The sequence below is a fragment of the Nerophis lumbriciformis genome, linkage group LG20, assembly GCF_033978685.3.
Source record: "Nerophis lumbriciformis linkage group LG20, RoL_Nlum_v2.1, whole genome shotgun sequence".
In the NCBI taxonomy this organism is placed as follows: Eukaryota; Metazoa; Chordata; class Actinopteri; order Syngnathiformes; family Syngnathidae; genus Nerophis; species Nerophis lumbriciformis.
This window is the reverse complement of record NC_084567.2, coordinates 7,338,978-7,359,358: the sequence shown is the minus strand read 5'-3', so window position 1 is coordinate 7,359,358 and position 20,381 is coordinate 7,338,978. Positions and strand designations below refer to the sequence as shown.

The following is a 20,381-nucleotide window of genomic DNA, read 5'->3' as shown; positions in this document are numbered from 1 at the left end:
ATTCATAACATGTTCAAAAATGTGTGTGTATGCGTTATTAATACATGCAAAAGCAGTCAGGAAAAAAGACTGCTGTGTTCAAGGTGGAAATAAAGAGTTTTTCATTCTATTACACAATGGTGACTTAATTGGGTTTTATGGAAATTTGGACCAAGTATCCACATATGTGGACATCATTTTTCTCTAAAAGTACATCATATCAAAATATGATTCTTAGTTTTTATTCTAATTAGGGTCCAATAAGCCCAAATAGCAAAGAGAAATTAAAAAAAAGCATGTAAAAAAAACAGCTTGGGCCTTAAGAAGAATTTGAGTGAACACATGAGAACACACACAGGTGAAAAAACATTTAACTGTTCTATTTGTGGTAACAACTTTTCTTTTAAGAGGAATTTGACTGAACACATGAGAACACACACGGGAGAAAAAACATTTGATTGTTCAGTTTGTGGCAAAAGCTTTTCTGTTAAGAGGAACTTGACTGAGGCAGCACGGTGGGAGAGGGGTTAGTGCGACTGCCTCACAATACGAAGGTCCTGGGTTCGATCCTGTGCTCGGGATCTTTCTGTGTGGAGTTTGCATGTCCTCCCCGTGACTGCGTGGGTTCCCTCCGGGTACTCCGGCTTCCTCCCACCTCCAAAGACATGCACCTGGGGATAGGTTGATTGGCAACACTAAAATTGGTCCTAGTGTGTGAATGTGAGTGTGAACGTTGTCTATCTGTGTTGGCCCTGTGATGAGGGGGCGCATTGTCCAGGGTGTACCCCGCCTTCCGCCCGATTGTAGGTGAGATAGGCTCCAGCGACCCCGAAGGGAATAAGTGGTAGAAAATGGATTGATGGAATTTGACTGACCACACCAGAACACACAGAGGTGAAAAACCATTTAGTTGCTCAGTTTGTGGTAAAACCTTTGGTTCAAGACAAATTTTAACTCGACATATAATGGCACACACTGGACTAAGGCCAGTTAATTGTTCAGTTTGTGGTAAAAGCTTTCCTCAAAACAGCTCTTAGTGGCAATACATGAGAACACACTCTGGAGAAAAAAACATTTAGTTGTTCAGTGTGCTGTAAAAGTTTCCCACATAAAGCAGACGCAGTAAAACACATGAGAACACACAAGGGAAAATAACCAATTAGCTGTTTAGTTTGTGGTATGTTGGTCATATGTGGCGACATCCACCCTACCCAGGACCTCCTCACTGCTTCTTTCACAAATATCTGAGGTATTCATACAAACTTGGATTATTTGGAGCATAATCTTATCTACTCATGACCCCATGTCTTCTCTGTATCTGAAACTTTCCTGAACAGTAAGATAGATGATGCTTCAAGTGCTTGGTTACCCCTTCTTCAGTCCAGGGACCTGGGGTCTCATGTGTCAAGTTTGTGCATGCTCAAAAACCTGCACAACACCCTTTTTTACTGCAACGTTGAGATGTATCAAGTTGTCTTGAAAATTAATTCATTCGCACAATTCTACAGGCTGTGGATACTTAAGCGACATGCATTAGTGATTGGGGCGGGGGCGTGGTTGGGGGTGTGGTTAAGAGGGGAGGAGTAAATTTACAGCTAGAATTCACCAAGTCAAGTATTTCATATATATATATATATATATATATATATATATATATATATATATATATATATATATATATATATATATATATATATATATATATATATATATATAAATCTCCTGATGATTGAGGGTACCCCCCATCATGAAACAGGCCTGTAGAGATGAAATAGTCTTGTGATTTTTTCCCACACATACATATATATATATATATATATATAAATATATATATATATATATATATATATATATATATGTATGTATATATATATATATATATATATATATATATACAGTATATGTATATATATATATATATATATAAGAAATACTTGACTTTCAGTGAATTCTAGCTATAAATATATTTTATATATATATATATATATATATATATATATATATACAAATAAAAGAAATACTTGAATTTCAGTGTTCATTTATTTACACATATACATACACTTGACAAATACTTGACTTTCAGTGAATTCTAGCTATAAATATATATATTTTTTATTATATATATGTATATATATATATATATAATACTTTTTTTTAATATATATATACAAATAAAAGAAATACTTGAATTTCAGTGTTCATTTATTTACACATATACATACACGTATATATATATATATATATGTATATATATATATATATACATATATATATATATGTGTATATATATATATATATATATACAGTATACAGTATATGTATATATATATATACAGTATACAGTATATGTATATATATATATATATATATAAGAAATACTTGACTTTCAGTGAATTCTAGCTATAAATATATATTTTTTTTATTATATATATATATATATATATATATATATATATATATATATATATATATATATATATATATATATATATACTAGAGATGCGCGGTTTGCGGGCACAACCGCGGATTATCCGCGGATCGGGCGGATGAAATTAAAAAAAATTAGATTTTATCCGCGGGTCGGGTCGGGCGGTTGAAATAAAAAAAAATTAGATTTTAAATAGATTCAAGCGGGTGGCAGTTAAACCAATTCGGAAATATATATACATAGTTAAATGTTGTTACCCACATACGAAAAACGAGCAGGCACCTGCTGCATATGCCACAACAGAAGAAAAAAAAAAAGAAAAGAGATGGACACTTTTACGGAGCGGAGAAGGGACGCCTCGCCGGGGTCCGGGACCGAGGCCCCTTCCCCCGAGAGGGCCCCACCGGGAACCGTAGCTGAGGCGATCCGCGAGAAGGACCCGACGCACGTCCAGGGTCACCACCGCGCCCACCGCACCGACACCCCGCCTCGTCCGCCTTCGCCGCGGCCGGCGTCACGCGCAGCAGGTAAGCAGCTTACCTGCCCGCCACCCCCGTGGCCGGGGGCTCGTAACAGGGGTCACTCCGCGCGCTCCGCCCGCGCAGCTTACCTGCCCGCCACCCCTGTTGCTGGGGGCGCGTAACAGGGGTCACTCCGCGCGCAGTGCGCTCACGAAAGGGGTGGGGCTCACCCTGGTTGATAGCAGGACGGTGGCCATGGAAGTTGGAACCCGCTAAGGAGTGTGTAACAACCCACCTGCCGAATCAACTAGCCCTGAAAATGAATGGCGCTGGAGCGTCGGGCCCATACCCGGCCGTCGCCGGCAGCGAGACGCGCTTGGAGGTGCGCTCAGCGCGGCTCCCATATGATTGCGCACTGGTGTGCGTCTGGGTCGTGACAGCGTGGCACGCGAATGTCTGTGCTGCATTGGATCAGTCTCCTTTCTTTAACAGGCAAAAGCTTTATAACCTCACTAATGCCTTGCATCGTCTATATTAGATATATAACAACGGGCGGGTGCGGGCGGGTGCGGTTCTGATCAAATGTTACATCGGGTGGATGGCGGATGGTTGACGACTTTCTGATGCGGTTGCGGATGAAATAATTGCCTATCCGCGCATCTCTAATATATACACAAATAAAAGAAATACTTGAATTTCAGTGTTCATTTATTTACACATATACATACACATAACACTCATTGTTGAGTTAAGGGTTGAATTGTCCATCCTTGTTCTATTCTCTGTCACTATTTTTCTAACCATGCTGAACACCCTCTCTGATGATGCATTGCTGTGTGGCACGCACAAAAGTGCTTTCATCAAATGCACTAGATGGCAGTATTGTCCTGTTTAAGAGTGTCACAACATTGCTGTTTACGGCAGACAAACTGCTTTACGGTAGACGAAAACGTGACTGCTGTTGTGTGTTGTTACCGCGCTGGGAGGACGTTAATGAAACTGCCTAACAATAAACCCACATAAGAAACCAAGAACTCGCCCTCGATCATTCTACAGTTATAACGTGATTGGGCAGGCACAATGTTTATATTGTGGGAAAGCGGACTCAGGTCCGCATGGAGCTGGAGGGGGCGTGGCCTCCAGTCCCGCCTGAATTTCGGAAGATTTTCGGGAGAAAATTTGTCCCGGGAGGTTTTCGGGAGAGGCGCTGAATTTCGGGAGTCTCCCGGAAAATCCGGGAGTGTTGGCAAGTATGCATTAAAGACATTAAAAGAGCGGAGCTGATGCAACCAGAAACTTCTACAAACAGCCACAAAAGGAAAACAACAACAACAAAAAACATATACTGTGGCGGGCTATGCGGTGTTCCCCACCATCGTCTGCTGGGGTGGGGGGAGCATGGCCAGAGACAGGAGCAGACCCAACAAAGCAACCAAGAGAGCCGACTCCACCCACGGCCAGTGTCCAGCCCGCATGGATGAGCGAGGATACGTCCAAGGAGACCGAGGTGTCCGATACCTGCTCACTCAGCCAAGACGCTGTGAAGCTTGTCCGTCCCGGCGCTCGGCGCCAGCTCCGCAGCCCTGTCTCTTCATCCGCATCTCTTCCAGTCTCTCCAAACGGACTCTGGTGTGGCAAAGACCCAGCAGCTGGTCTCCGTGGCCAAAAGGCTCCCGGGAGGCAGATCCAGAAGTTCACAAAAAAGCACCTGCAGAAGTCATGAAAGTGCCACCCCTTGTCACACAGTCCCAAAGGGTCCCGAACCAAAAGGCAAAAAAGAACCCCACATGAAAACAAGAGGGAAACATCAGGAACACAAAAGGATGTCACAAGAGCACAAAGTTCCTGCCCTACAGCGGCGACATCTTGGGGAAAAAATAATCGGTATTGTGGGGAACACAGATTGTACATTAGAATCCCAACGTCAGCTGTTGGTCTTTGTGCTAATTGTTAGACTGGTGACCACACTGACCCGAGTGGGCACCAAATTGATACCCTATGGAACTCCTGTTTCCGCGGCCTCTCTGACTTTCCACCATATTGTATCTCGGAGGAGTGTAATGGGCTCCTTTGATTTGATGAAAAAACCAGACGGTGTTTACTAGGGGTGTGGGAAAAAATCGATTCGAATATGAATCGCGATTCTCACGTTGTGCAATTCAGAATCGATTCTCATTTTTAAAAATTCGTTTTTTTAATTTTTAATTTATTTATTTTTTATTATTATTATTTTTTTAATGAATCAATCCAACAAAACAATACACATCAATACCATAACAAAGCAATCCAATTCCAAAAGCAAAGCAACACTCAGAACTGCAATAAACAGAGCAATTGAGAGGAGACACAAACACGACACAGAACAAACCAAAAGTAGTGAAACAAAAATGGATATTATCAACAACAGTATCAATATTAGTAACAATTTCAACATAGCAGTGATTAAAAATCCCTCATTGACATTATCATTAGACATTTATAAAAAAGAAAAAGAACAATAGTGTCACAGTGGCTTACACTTGCATCGCATCTCATAAGCTTGACAACACACTGTGTCCAATATTTTCACAAAGATAAAATAAGTCATATTTTTGGTTCATTTAATAGTTCAAACAAATTTACATTATTGCAATCAGTTGATAAAACATTGTCCTTTACAATTATAAAAGCTTTTTACAAAAATCTACTACTCTGCTTGCATGTCAGCAGACTGGGGTAGATCCTGCTGGAATCCTATGTATTGAATGAATAGAGATTTGTTTTGAATCGGGGAAAAAAATCGTTTTTGAATCAAGAATAGTGTTGAATTGAAAAAAAAAAATCGATTTTGAATCGAATCGTGGGACACCCAAAGATTCGCAGCCCTAGTGTTTACTTTGATGCAATTGGACAACCAAGGGGTGTCCCCTCCCAGCACAAAGTGTGGTTATTTTGGTATCCTGGAGCATTCAAAGTTCCTTTCAGTGGAACTAAGGGGCCAAGCCCAACTCCAGAAAAACTGTATACTTTTACACTGAAGTGCGATGTTCTTATTTAAACGGGGATAGCAGGTCCATTCTGTGTGTCATACTTGATCATTTCGCGATATTGCCATATTTTTGCTGAAAGGATTTAGTAGAGAACATCGACGATAAAGTTCGCAACTTTTGGTCGCTGATAAAAAAGCCTTGCCTGTACCGGAAGTAGCAGACGAGTAGCGTGACGTCACAGGTTGTGGAGCTCCTCACATCCGCACATTGTTTACAATCATGGCCACCAGCAGCGAGAGCGATTCGGACCGAGAAAGCGACGATTTCCCCATTAATTTGAGCGAGGATGAAAGATTTGTGGATGAGGAAAGTGAGAGTGAAAGACTAGAGGGCAGTGGGAGCGATTCAGATAGGGAAGATGCTGTGAGAGGCGGGTGGGACCTGATATTCAGCTGGGAATGACTAAAACAGTAAATAAACACAAGACATATATATACTCTATTAGCCACAACACAACCAGGCTTATATTTGACATGCCACAAATTAATCCCGCATAACAAACACCTCCCCCCTCCCGTCCATATAACCCGCCAATACAACTCAAACACCTGCACAACACACTCAATCCCACAGCCCAAAGTACCGTTCACCTCCCCAAAGTTCATACAGCACATATATTTCCCCAAATCCCCAAAGTTACGTACGTGACATGCACATAGCGGCACGCACGTACGGGCAAGCGATCAAATGTTTGGAAGCCGCAGCTGCATGCGTACTCACGGTACCGCGTCTGCACACCCAACTCAAAGTCCTCCTGGTAAGAGTCTCTGTTGTCCCAGTTCTCCACAGGCCAATGGTAAAGCTTGACTGTCATCTTTCGGGAATGTAAACAATGAAACACCGGCTTTGTTATCCGGCACACCAGTCAAGCGGTGCATTCTACGGGGGGGGGGGTGCGTTATCCGGCACAACACCTGCCGCAATGCACCGCTTCCCACCTACAGCTTTCTTCTTTGCTGTCTCCATTGTTCATTGAACAAATTGCAAAAGATTCACCAACACAGATGTCCAGAATACTGTGGAATTTTGCGATGAAAACAGACGACTTAATAGCTGGCCACCATGCTGTCCCAAAATGTCCTCTACAATCCGTGACGTCACGCACTGACGTCGTCATACCGAGACGTTTTCAGCAGGATATTTCGCGCGAAATGTAAAACTGCACTTTAGTAAGCTAACCCGGCCGTATTGGCATGTGTTGCAATGTTAAGATTTCATCATTGATATATAAACTATCAGACTGCGTGGTCGGTAGTAGTGGCTTTCAGTAGGCCTTTAAAGATTTGATTAATTTATGATGTCTCAGGTGTGATTCACTACAATAAGGCCCCACAGCACACTGGATTCCAGTTCATTGAAATACCACAACACTGGATATTGTTCAGATACGTTACATTATATTTAAGAACTTGCACACAAAGCAACACTGCACGTGACTATGACGTGCGCATTTTCTGCGAACGCGTACTGGGTCGCTTTGCGCCAGCGGACGAAAGGGGGGTGGGGGGGTGGGGGGTGTTGGGTCTTAAACGACCAATGTTTTTGTGTGGACAAGGATAAGGTTAGGTGGGGTTTAACCTGGATAGTGTAGAAGGGGCCTTAGATGCTTGGCCATGGACACCAATTCCATGAAGCTCTCTGCGTACTTTACGTGGGCTAATTGGAAGGTCGCATGAAGTTTGGAGCTCTGTAGCAACTGAAAGTGCAGAAAGTCGGCGACCTCTTTGCAGTATGTGCAAAGAGGTGCTGACCCCTCCCTGTTAGTTAACGTGGCCTACCACTTCGTGACTGAGTTGCTGTTGTTCCCAAACGCTTCCATTTTCTTATAATAAAGCCGACAGTTGACTCTGGAATATTTAGGAGCGAGGAAATTTCACTACTAGATTTGTTGCACAGGTGGCATCCTATGGCAGTTCCATAAATCACTGAGCTCCTCAGAGCGGCCCATTCTTTCACAAAATGTTTGTAGAAACAGTCTCCATGCCGAAGTGCTTGATTTTATACACCTGTGGTTAGGAAACCTGATTCTGATCATTTGGGTGGGTGGTTAAATACTTTTGGCAAAATAGTTTAACTTAAAAATATACAAAGACGACAACTTCAGATGGTTTTCTTTGTTTTACTTCAGCCCAAAATAGAACAAGCACATTCTGAAAATGAACATATCACAAATAATCCTTTTGACGAAACACTTTAAGTGAGTTGAACATTTAGAGGGAAAAAAATTGTGCAGTTTCAAAAACACCTTGAAGAACACAATGAGTCACAGCCCGTCTAGGATTGAACAACAAACTAAATAAAGCCTGAATAAAAACTATTCTATGTATCAACTACCTCATTTGTCATTTCCACATATTAATCCTGTGCTAACTCAACAAACTATACAAACTGAGGTAGAAACTATTCAAGAGTGTTGGGTTACTTTCTGTCTTCTAGGCATAATGTGTATTGATAGAAAAATAAAAGCTGTGCAATGTGTGAACAATTTCAACAAAGCACAAATAAAAAGTTAAAAGACTGACAGTATTGCAGTAAATCACACACTGTTCACTTTCTTTACATTTGCACAGAAGACAATCATTTTCACAGAACTATATCAGTGTGCAGTGTCTCATGCTGCATTTTAAGTGGGGTTACTGATTGCTTATTTTACTCCTGTTTTACGTTGGGTGGAGGGGGGGGGAGTCATAGCCCCGCTTTACCGTGTACCTCTTGCTTGGTATACTTGCTCGCCCCGGTATAAACTTATTTCTTGCCTAACAGAATTGCTATTGCGACATCCAGTGGACACATTTTGAACAACAGTTTCCTTCAGTAAAAAAAAGCTGAATTTTACACTTCGCAAACTCATCTCGCGGGCCGGATTGAACCTGTTATGCCCGAATGTCGAGGGAGGTGGGGGTTGGGTTGTGGGTGTTAATTGTTCATATGTCTCTGATTTGCACATCAATCAGTCTGAGGAGTAAAAGTTGGCAGTTTGTTATGCAAACAGTTACCCAGCATCACTAATGCATGTCGCTTAAGTATCCACAGCCTGTAGAATTGTGCGAATGACCGCTATGAATTTTCAAGTCAACTTGATACATCTCAACTTTGCCATGAAAAAGGGTGTAGTGCAGGTTTTAGTGCGTGCGCAAACATGACACATGAGGCCCCAGGTCCCTGGACTGAAGAAGGAGTAACCAAGCACTTGAAGCATCATCTATCTTACTGTTCAGGAAGGTTTCAGATACAGAGAAGACATGGGGTCATGAGTAGATAAGATTATGCTTCAAATAATCCAAGTTTGTATGAATACCTCAGATATTTGTGAAAGAAGCAGTGAGGAGGTCCTGGGTAGGGTGGATGTCGCCACATATGAGCAACATACCACAAACTAAACAGCTAATTGGTTATTTTCCCTTGTGTGTTCTCATGTGTTTTACTACGTCTGCATTATGTGGGAACCTTTTACAGCACACTGAACAACTAAATGTTTTTTCTCCAGCGTGTGTTCTCATGTGTCGACACAAGGAGCTGTTATGAGGAAAGCTTTTACCACAAACTGAACAATTAAATGGTCTTAGTGCAGTGTGTCCCCTCATGTGTTCCGTCAAATTCCTCTTAACAGAAAAGTCTTTACTACAAACTGAACACTTAAATGGTTTTTCACCTGTGTGCGTTCTCTTGTGTTCAGTCAAATTGCTCCTAAAAGAATAGCTTTTGCCACAAATTGAACAAATAAATGGTTTTTCTCCTGTGTGTGTTCTCATGTGTTCAGTCAAACTCCTCTTAGTAGAATAGCTTTTGCCACAAACTGAACAATTAAACGTTTTTTCTCCTGTGTGTGTTACCATGTGTTCAGTCAAATTCCTCTTAACAGAATAATTTTTACCACAAATCAAACAGTTAAATTTTTTTTCACCTGTGTGTGTTCTCATGTGTTGCGTCAAATGGCTATTTCGAGAAAAACTTTTGCCACAAACTGAACACTTCAATGGTTTTTCTCCTGTGTGTGTTCTCATGTGTTGAGTCAAACTATTTTTACCAAAAAAGCTTTTGCCACAAACTGAACAACTATATGGTTTTTCTCCTGTGTGTGTTCTCATGTGTTCAGTCAAATTCCTCTTAACAGTAAAGCTTTTGCCACAAACTGAACACATAAATGGTTTTTCACCTGTGTGTGTTTTCATGTGCTGAGTCAAATTACTCTTACCAAAAAAGCTTTTGCCACAAACTGAACAAATACATGTTTTTTCACCTGTGTGTCTTCTCATGTGTTGAGTCAAATTCCTCTGAACAGAAAAGCTTTTGCCACAAACTGAACAGCTCAAACATGTTTGACCTCTCTTCTTTGTAGAGCATTCAGAGTGTTTGTTGTCAGTGTGAGTCCTCATATCACCTTCACAGTCTTTATTGCTGCTCAAAGGTTCTTCAACCTCGTCTTCAGCCTCACTATCTGATAGTGGAGCTAAGAGGTTGTCTACTTGTGGTTTCTCTTCATCATCTTCAGTCTTCACAAAGATAACATTCAGTGGAAACTTGGTGTAATCAGCTTCCTCTCGTCCTAGAAGACACTCTCCCTCCTGAGTGATCCAGAGTTCCTCCTCTTCCTTTTTAATGCAGGGTGGTTGTGGAGTATCCTGCTTCAAAGTGGAGCTCCCCCCTAACTGAGGGGAAACTTCTTCTGGATCACCGATCAGCTGCTGGACGTCTGCAAGACACAAACAACAAAGACACAATTTCTTCTATGTACTGTATGTGTGTGTAGTAGGGTTGTACAGTATACTGCTACTAATAAAGTACTGTGGTACTAATCAATTGAAATCGGTACTATACCACCTTTGAAAAGTACCAGTACCGTTCTTTCATCTGAATGCCGCTGTGCGGCGGTGACGACAGAGCCGAGGCGCATGATGTTGAGTGTGTCAAAACGCACACACAAAGTGCATTCAAGCAATAACATGGTGGAGAGGAAGAAAGGCAACAAAGGACAATTCTACTGGTTGATAAAGAGCGTGCGTGAAGTGCAATATGGAGGTACTTGGGCTTCTAAACTAACAATAAAGGTGACACTTTAAACAGGGAGCCGCCGCTCTGCAAGGGTTGCTTTACACCTTTCCTGTTTGTTGGCTCCCAGACCGTGGTCGAGGAGCACAGGGGAGACGTTCCCTCCAGGGCCCATGTTTTGTCGGGGGTAACACTGGGTCCTTAAAGCTCCGCTTTTTGGTCGGAAGGACGAGGCCGTCGATTAGTTACAACTTGCTCACTTTATTTATTATTTCCACAGGACACAACCGGACATCCACCATACTATTAACACTCCTGCACATGCTACCACTACCTTTCCTTACTTGCCCACTCACTATCATCAATAGACTACAGACTCTGATTACATTGAACACATATTTATTAAAAAATTACCAAATAATATCTTATAATAAATAAAATTAATTAGAATTTCCAAATAACATCCATTTGCTGAATGGCGATATACAGGTAAAAGCCAGTAAATTAGAATATTTTGAAAAACTTGATTTATTTCAGTAATTGCATTCAAAAGGTGTAACTTGTACATTATATTTATTCATTGCACACAGACTGATGCATTCAAATGTTTATTTCATTTAATTTTGATGATTTGAAGTGGCAACAAATGAAAATCCAAAATTCCGTGTGTCACAAAATTAGAATATTACTTAAGGCTAATACAAAAAAGGGATTTTTAGAAATGTTGGCCAACTGAAAAGTATGAAAATGAAAAATATGAGCATGTACAATACTCAATACTTGGTTGGAGCTCCTTTTGCCTCAATTACTGCGTTAATGCGGCGTGGCATGGAGTCGATGAGTTTCTGGCACTGCTCAGGTGTTATGAGAGCCCAGGTTGCTCTGATAGTGGCCTTCAACTCTTCTGCGTTTTTGGGTCTGGCATTCTGCATCTTCCTTTTCACAATACCCCACAGATTTTCTATGGGGCTAAGGTCAGGGGAGTTGGCGGGCCAATTTAGAACAGAAATACCATGGTCCGTAAACCAGGCACGGGTAGATTTTGCGCTGTGTGCAGGCGCCAAGTCCTGTTGGAACTTGAAATCTCCATCTCCATAGAGCAGGTCAGCAGCAGGAAGCATGAAGTGCTCTAAAACTTGCTGGTAGACGGCTGCGTTGACCCTGGATCTCAGGAAACAGAGTGGACCGACACCAGCAGATGACATGGCACCCCAAACCATCACCCAACCATGCAAATTTTGCATTTCCTTTGGAAATCGAGGTCCCAGAGTCTGGAGGAAGACAGGAGAGGCACAGGATCCACGTTGCCTGAAGTCTAGTGTAAAGTTTCCACCATCAGTGATGGTTTGGGGTGCCATGTCATCTGCTGGTGTCGGTCCACTCTGTTTCCTGAGATCCAGGGTCAACGCAGCCGTCTACCAGCAAGTTTTAGAGCACTTCATGCTTCCTGCTGCTGACCTGCTCTATGGAGATGGAGATTTCAAGTTCCAACAGGACTTGGCGCCTGCACACAGCGCAAAATCTACCCGTGCCTGGTTTACGGACCATGGTATTTCTGTTCTAAATTGGCCCGCCAACTCCCCTGACCTTAGCCCCATAGAAAATCTGTGGGGTATTGTGAAAAGGAAGGTGCAGAATGCCAGACCCAAAAACGCAGAAGAGTTGAAGGCCACTATCAGAGCAACCTGGGCTCTCATAACACCTGAGCAGTGCCAGAAACTCATCGACTCCATGCCACGCCGCATTAACGCAGTAATTGAGGCAAAAGGAGCTCCAACCAAGTATTGAGTATTGTACATGCTCATATTTTTCATTTTCATACTTTTCAGTTGGCCAACATTTCTAAAAATCCCTTTTTTGTATTAGCCTTAAGTAATATTCTAATTTTGTGACACACGGAATTTTGGATTTTCATTTGTTGCCACTTCAAATCATCAAAATTAAATGAAATAAACATTTGAATGCATCAGTCTGTGTGCAATGAATAAATATAATGTACAAGTTACACCTTTTGAATGCAATTACTGAAATAAATCAAGTTTTTCAAAATATTCTAATTTACTGGCTTTTACCTGTATATCTCGATATTTTTTTCCATAAAGTAAAAACAAAACACAAAACAGTCCTAGTTACTTGAGATACTAAGTGTGTCATTATTATGACTTACTAAGTCAATATATTGACTTAGTAATTTACTAAGTCAAAATACTGACAAAATAATGACTTACTAAGTCAAAATAATGACAAAAAAATGACTAAAGTCAAATTAATGACTTACTGTAAGTAAGCGTTTGCAATAAGTGTTTGAAAAACAGAGTTAAAAGTGGGGCCACATGCTGACATATGCTGAACTCATCATGCTTAATTTATTACAGCATTTGGGAAGCCTGTAGTTGATTTTTATTATGTAAATGTTATATTTTCATCAACATGTGATAGCAGGGACCCTGCCATTCAAAACTAGTCTGATACATTACTAATGATTAATGTAACTATAACTGAAAAAATAGTACAATAGCAATAGGAGAGACTATTCATCCCTGAACACAATGGAGTTCATGTAGGCTTTATGATGCAGTTACATTAATATATAAACTATCAGAGACAGCTTCACGAAACTCTTCATTTAACATAATGTCATTTTTTGCTGCTTCAACACAGCTCAATTAACAGAGAAAAAGGTAAAGTGAAATAACTTAGTTGTTAACTGTAGGTCAATAATGCTTGTCTTTCTCTCAGACAGACAGGGCTCTGCTGTCCGTAACACACACACACACACACACACACACACACACACACACACACACACACACACACACACACACACACACACTAATTAGCCTTCACTTCATGGACTGCGAGCGAGCTGAGCTGCCACTTATGTTTTTTAGAACGTCAACGGGCTCATAGTGATGTTACTAGTAGTTTAGTAGTTTTGGGAGGTGTTTATTATAATTTGGGGCGAGTCCGCAGCATTATGCTTACCTGCTAAACACCTTTCTGCTCACCCCACCGTCTCTCCTCTCTGCCTGCCTGTGCCATGCGCTCTGAATAAGCACTGCTGATTGGCTGTTACCGCTCTGCGTGTAACCAATCAGATGGCTCTGTGGGTGGGACAATGCTGGGGGACAGCAGCACAGCAGAGAGACGTACTGACAGGGCTTGTTAAGACGTTTGTTTAGGCGGTGGCTCTTTGTTGTTAAGGCGGCCGCCTTAACAAAAAAGAGCTGCGGGAAACCCTGAATGTAGTGTAAGATTTTCTGTTAAAATAAAGCCAATATTGACATTTTTCATAGCTCCCTTTATTTGGAGAATTATCTATACATTTAGTACCGGTACCAGTACTAAATTGTTGGTATTGGGACAACCCTAGTGTGTAGTGTTTCATGGCCATTCATTTAGTGCCTTGCCAGAATGATGGATCAATGTTTACATGACTTGTCATAGACTCAGAAAAGTTCAGCTAGAATCACAGAAAGTAGAAAACATCTGCTTCGATGGACATTAGGATACTACAAATTAACAGTGGGGAAAAAGTCAATATTGAAATAAATCGCAAAACTAACTAACTAACATTCACCGAACCCTTCTTTGGTGAAAAATTTAAAAATGTTCAAATTCAAGACAAAGTTGTATGGTTTTGGTAACACTTTAGTATGGGGAACATATTCTAAGTAACAAAGACTTAATTTAGAGTAATTTGGACACTAGGGGAACATATTCTAAGTAATAAAGACTTAATTTAGAGTTATTTGGTTAGGGTTAGGGTTAGAGGGTTCGGGTCAGGGTTAGAGGGTTAGGGTTATAATAAGGCCATGCCGAATAAGGCATTAATAAGTACTTAATAATGACTAGTTAAGAGCCAATATGTTATTAATTTGCATGTTAATAAGCAACTAATTAATGGTGAATATGTTCCCCATACTAAAGTGTTACCATGTTTTTTTTACTGGTGCACAAAATGAAGCGTGCATGAACATCACCTTGTTCAAAGAACAAAACCAACACAGTGCATAAACTCACAACAAATTACACACCTGCAAACCAGTCAGCTGTTGCCGTATCCGTAACACGCCGATAAGGAGAAGTTTGTATTTACACGATGAGTCGGGTGTGTTTTGACCTCCGCCGAACCCCTGAGGCCGACTCACCGAACCCCTAGGGTTCCATCGAACCCAGGTTAAGAACCACTGTGTTAGATCCACTATGGACTGGACTCTCACTATTATGTCAGATCCACACTAGACTGGACTCTCACTATTATGTTAGATCCACTATGGACTGGACTCTCACAATATTATGTTAGATCCACTATGGACTGGACTCTCACTATTATGTTAGATCCACTATGGACTGGACTCTCACTATTATGTTAGATCCACTATGGACTGGACTCTCGCTATTATGTTAGATCCACTATGGACTGGACTCTCACAATATTACCGTATTTTCCGCACTATAAGGCGCACCTAAAAACCACAAATTTTCTCAAAAGCTAACAGTGCGCCTTATAACCCGGTGCGCTTTATTACGATTAATTTTCATAAAGTTTCGATCTCGCAACTTCGGTAAACAGCCGCCATCTTTTTTCCCGGTAGAACAGGAAGCGCTTCTTCTTCTACGCAAGCAACCGCCAAGGAAAGCACCCGCCCCCATAGAACAGGAAGCGCTTCACCCGCCCCCGGAAGAAGAAGAAAAAACGCGCGGATATCACCATACGTTTCATTTCCTGTTTACATCTGTAAAGACCACAAAATGGCTCCTACTACGCGACAAGGATCCGGATCATAAAAAGACGCAATCTCTCCATCCGCACACGGATTACTACCGTATTTCACAGCAACTGATATTCCTGTGAACTGCACTGTGGAACGGGAGCACGTACGGTGAATATTCGCACCACAGGGAATGAGGAGTCATCCTTCACTGTGGTTCTAGCTTGCCATGCTAACTTCCACCCATCCAAAAGAGACCTTTCCAGCCGGCGTCATCATAAAAGCTAACTCGAAGGGATGGATGGATGAAGAAAAGATGAGCGAGTGGTTAAGGGAAGTTTACGCGAAGAGGCCGGGTGGCTTTTTTCACACAGCTCCGAAGGCGAACACACCTTCACTAAGACGGGCAGATAGCGCCGGTCGACATACGCCAACATCTGCCAGTGGATCGTAAATGCCTGGGCAGATAGTTTCGGTCACAACTGTGGTCCGAGCTTTCCGGAAGGCAGGATTCACAGAACTGCTGCACAACAACAGCGACACTGAATCCGATGACTTCGACGAGGCGGAGCCGGCCATTTTTGGATCCCACGCTTGCGCAACTTTTCAATTCGGACACCGAAGACGAAGAATTCGAAGGATTTACGAATGAAGAATAACTTCAGAAGGTGAGCGCTATGTTTATTTTGTGTGTTGTGACATTAACGTTCGAGCAACATTATGTTGCTATTTATTGCTCTACACCATTTTGAATTTTACTATGTTTGTGATTGCACATTTGCGTACATTTTGGGACAGAGTTGTTAGAACGCTGGTTTTCAATATTTTATTAAAGTTTGACTGAACTATCTGACTGTTTTTTTGACATTCACTTTAGCGCAGCGTTTTTTTTTACATTCACTTTAGCGCAGCGTAGGCGCGGCTTATAGTCCGGGGCGGCTTATTGGTGGACAAAATTATGAAATATGTAATTCATAGAAGGTGCGGCTAATAATCCGGTGCGCCTTATAGTGCGGAAAATACGGTATGTTAGATCCACTATGGACTGGACTCTCACTATTATGTTAGATCCACTATGGACTGGACTCTCACTATTATGTCAGATCCACTATGGACTGGACTCTCACTATTATGTTAGATCCACTATGGACTGGACTCTCACTATTATGTTAGATCCACTATGGACTGGACTCTCGCTATTATGTTAGATCCACTATGGACTGGACTCTCACAATATTATGTTAGATCCACTATTGACTGGACTCTCACTATTATGTCAGATCCACTATGGACTGGACTCTCACTATTATGTTAGATCCACTATGGACTGGACTCTCACTATTATGTTAGATCCACTATGGACTGGACTCTCACTATTATGTTAGATCCACTATGGACTGGACTCTCGCTATTATGTTAGATCCACTATGGACTGGACTCTCACTATTATGTTAGATCCACTATGGACTGGACTCTCACTATTATGTTAGATCCACTATGGACTGGACTCTCACTATTATGTTGGATCCACAATGGACTGGACTCTCACTATTATGTTGGATCCATTATGGACTGGACTCTCACTATTATGTTAGATCCACTATGGACTGGACTCTCACTATTATGTTGGATCCACTATGGACTGGACTCTCACTATTATGTTAGATCCACTATGGACTGGACTCTCACTATTATGTTAGATCCACTATGGACTGGACTCTCACTATTATGTTAGATCCACTATGGACTGGACTCTCGCTATTATGTTAGATCCACTATGGACTGGACTCTCACTATTATATTAGATCCACTATGGACTGGACTCTCACTATTATGTTAGATCCACTATGGACTGGACTCTCACTATTATGTTGGATCCACTATGGACTGGACTCTCACTATTATGTTAGATCCACTATGGACTGGACTCTCACTATTATGTTAGATTCACTATGGACTGGACTCTCACTATTATTGTTAGATCCACTATGGACTGGACTCTCACTATTATGTTGGATCCACTATTGACTGGACTCTCACTATTATGTTGGATCCACTATGGACTGGACTCTTACACTATTATGTTAGATCCACTATGGACTGGACTCTCACTATTACGTTAGATCCACTATGGACTGGACTCTCACTATTATGTTAGATCGGCGTGGCGCAGTGGAAGAGTGGCCGTGCGCAACCCGAGGGTCCCTGGTTCAATCCTCACCTAGTACCAACCTCGTCATGTCCGTTGTGTCCTGAGCAAGACACTTCACCCTTGCTCCTGATGGGTGCTGGTTAGCGCCTTGCATGGCAGCTCCCTGCATCAGTGTGTGAATGTGTGTGTGAATGGGTAAATGTGGAAGTAGTGTCAAAGCGCTTTGAGTACCTTGAAGGTAGAAAAGCGCTATACAAGTACAACCCATTTATCATTTATTTATTTATTTATCCACTATGGACTGGACTCTCACAATATTATGCTAGATCCACTATGGACTGGACTCTCACAATATTATGCTAGATCCACTATGGACTGGACTGTCACAATATTATGTTAGATCCACTATGGACTGGACTCTCACACTATTATGTTAGATCCACTATGGACTGGACTCTCACTATTATGTCAGATCCACTATGGACTGGACTCTCACAATATTATGCTAGATCCACTATGGACTGGACTGTCACAATATTATGTTAGATCCACTATGGACTGGACTCTCACACTATTATGTTAGATCCACTATGGACTGGACTCTCACTATTATGTTAGATCCACTATGGACTGGACTCTCACACTATTATGTTAGATCCACTATGGACTGGACTCTCACTATTATGTTAGATCCACTATGGACTGGACTCTCACTATTATGTTAGATCCACTATGGACTGGACTCTCACTATTATGTTAGATCCACTATGAACTGGACTCTCACTATTATGTTATATTCACTATGGACTGGACTCTCACTATTATGTTGGATCCACTATGGTCTGGACTCTCACAATATTATGCTAGATCCACTATGGACTGGACTCTCACTATTATGTTGGATCCACTATGGTCTGGACTCTCACAATATTATGCTAGGTCCACTATGGACTGGACTCTCACTATTATGTTGGATCCACTATGGTCTGGACTCTCACAATATTATGCTAGATCCACTCGACGTCCATTGCACCGGTCGCCCTAGGGGGGTCCCCACATCTGCGGTCCTCTCCAAGGTTTCTCATTGTCCCATTGGGTTGAGTTTTTCCTTGCCCTGATGTGGGATCTGAACCGAGGATGTCGTTGTGGCTTGTGCAGCCCTTTGAGACACTTGTGATTTAGGGCCATATAAATAAACATTGATTGAGTGTTGACTTGCAGATTTGATAAATGTTAGTTGTAAAGGTTATTTGAGGCGACAGTTAACCTTATTCAATATTTTGTATGTTGCACCAGGCAGGAGAAGCCGAGTGTAGGAGAAATTGAGCAAGCTGAATCAGGAGAAAAGGAGAGAGAGGAGGAAGGCATCCAAGAGAGACCACACCCCAGAGATGAGACTGAGAAAGCAGTTGCCACAGTGGCAAACACATCAGACTGGGGGCAAGGCCGAAAAGCAGTGTCCACAATGTCGATGTTTTTTTTATTGATAAATAAGTGCTGAATATGTTTTTTTTTTCTCACGCTCATGACTTATTTGTGCCTCAGTACAGTATTAAGTCTTGTGACGCCCCTGATACAAACACACACACATTCTCACACACACAGGATGACGGTCAATAAAGGCGGATTCACGCAGGATTATACCAAGTATCGTTGCTTGCCTACTGTTTACTACTGCTACTAACTTCTAACAGACATTTCAGACATTTTGGATCGAGGTTCTTTGTTTACATTGTTCAACAAAGTCGGCTAGTTTCTGTTTTTAGGGCTTGGAATTCAATCAGCTTTCAAATGAGGGAACGCAACACACTCACCTTCATCTTCGCTTTTCAGATTGTTCTCCGTTGGTGGCGTTGATTCTCTTTCATCTTCTCTTTTAGCGGACGTCGCCATCTTAGCATAGCAGTAGTCGTCCATCTTCTATCACGTCTTCAATCTTCACTTCACATAACACGTCATCGCTCCACACTCAAAGTCCGTTCGGTGGGCTTACGATAATGCGAATAGTTGAGGTATTTGATGCTATTTTTGAATCTATAAGATCGTAAATGTGAAACTTCTCCGAAAAGCCACGTCACTTAGTCCGCCATCTTGGACTTTCCGTTTGACCACTGTTCCATGTGTTTGCGCATGCGCCAGAAATTTGCAACTTCCGATCGACAACTGCACTTTAAAAAATAAAATACCTTCTAAATAACTAGCGGATCTTTTCATATTTTCTTACATTTCTGGCTCTTAATTTAAGTGCTTCTTATCGCGAAAACATTTTTTGATATCAAAATACTTTGGAGAAAGAAATTCAACAAAAGTCGACAATGTTGTATTCTGTCTTTTAGTGGGTTCAAGCAAACGGCAAGTTTGTTTCACAAAGTAAGTCTTGTGAAAGTGTGAAACTCACACAACCCCAGTATACATTTTCAACATTATAGCATTTCACCCTTTTCACGTTTTTTCCTCTTGACTTTTATCAGTAATATCCTCATTGAAGGATGACTTGTACTCGACCTCGGACCAACTGCACTCAGTGAGGAAACAAACACGCTCACATAAATATTGCTCTTATTGCAAGCATAGACAGCAGAACACTTCTATTTTCACTTTTGTACACTGACTTTAGTTATCTGCTGC

General features: G+C 41.5%; 3 protein-coding genes across 3 annotated transcripts in view; all 3 read right to left on the bottom strand.

The window, feature by feature from the left end:
- LOC133619319 (uncharacterized) overlaps nucleotides 1–20,381 on the bottom strand; it is a 455,654-nt gene that overhangs the window by 201,213 nt on the left and 234,060 nt on the right. The window lies entirely within an intron of this gene.
- The window catches only part of LOC133619862 (uncharacterized), a 498,075-nt gene that overhangs the window by 386,712 nt on the left and 90,982 nt on the right, over nucleotides 1–20,381 (bottom strand). The gene's annotated exons all lie outside the window — the stretch shown is intronic.
- Nucleotides 8,579–19,722, bottom strand: LOC133619299 (uncharacterized). Its single transcript, XM_061980266.2, has 2 exons — nucleotides 19,568–19,722; nucleotides 8,579–10,590 (listed from the first exon to the last, which is right to left on the bottom strand). The coding sequence occupies exons 1-2, from the start codon at nucleotides 19,668–19,670 to the stop codon at nucleotides 9,290–9,292; spliced, it is 1,404 nt and encodes a 467-aa protein (XP_061836250.1). The 5' UTR covers nucleotides 19,671–19,722; the 3' UTR covers nucleotides 8,579–9,289.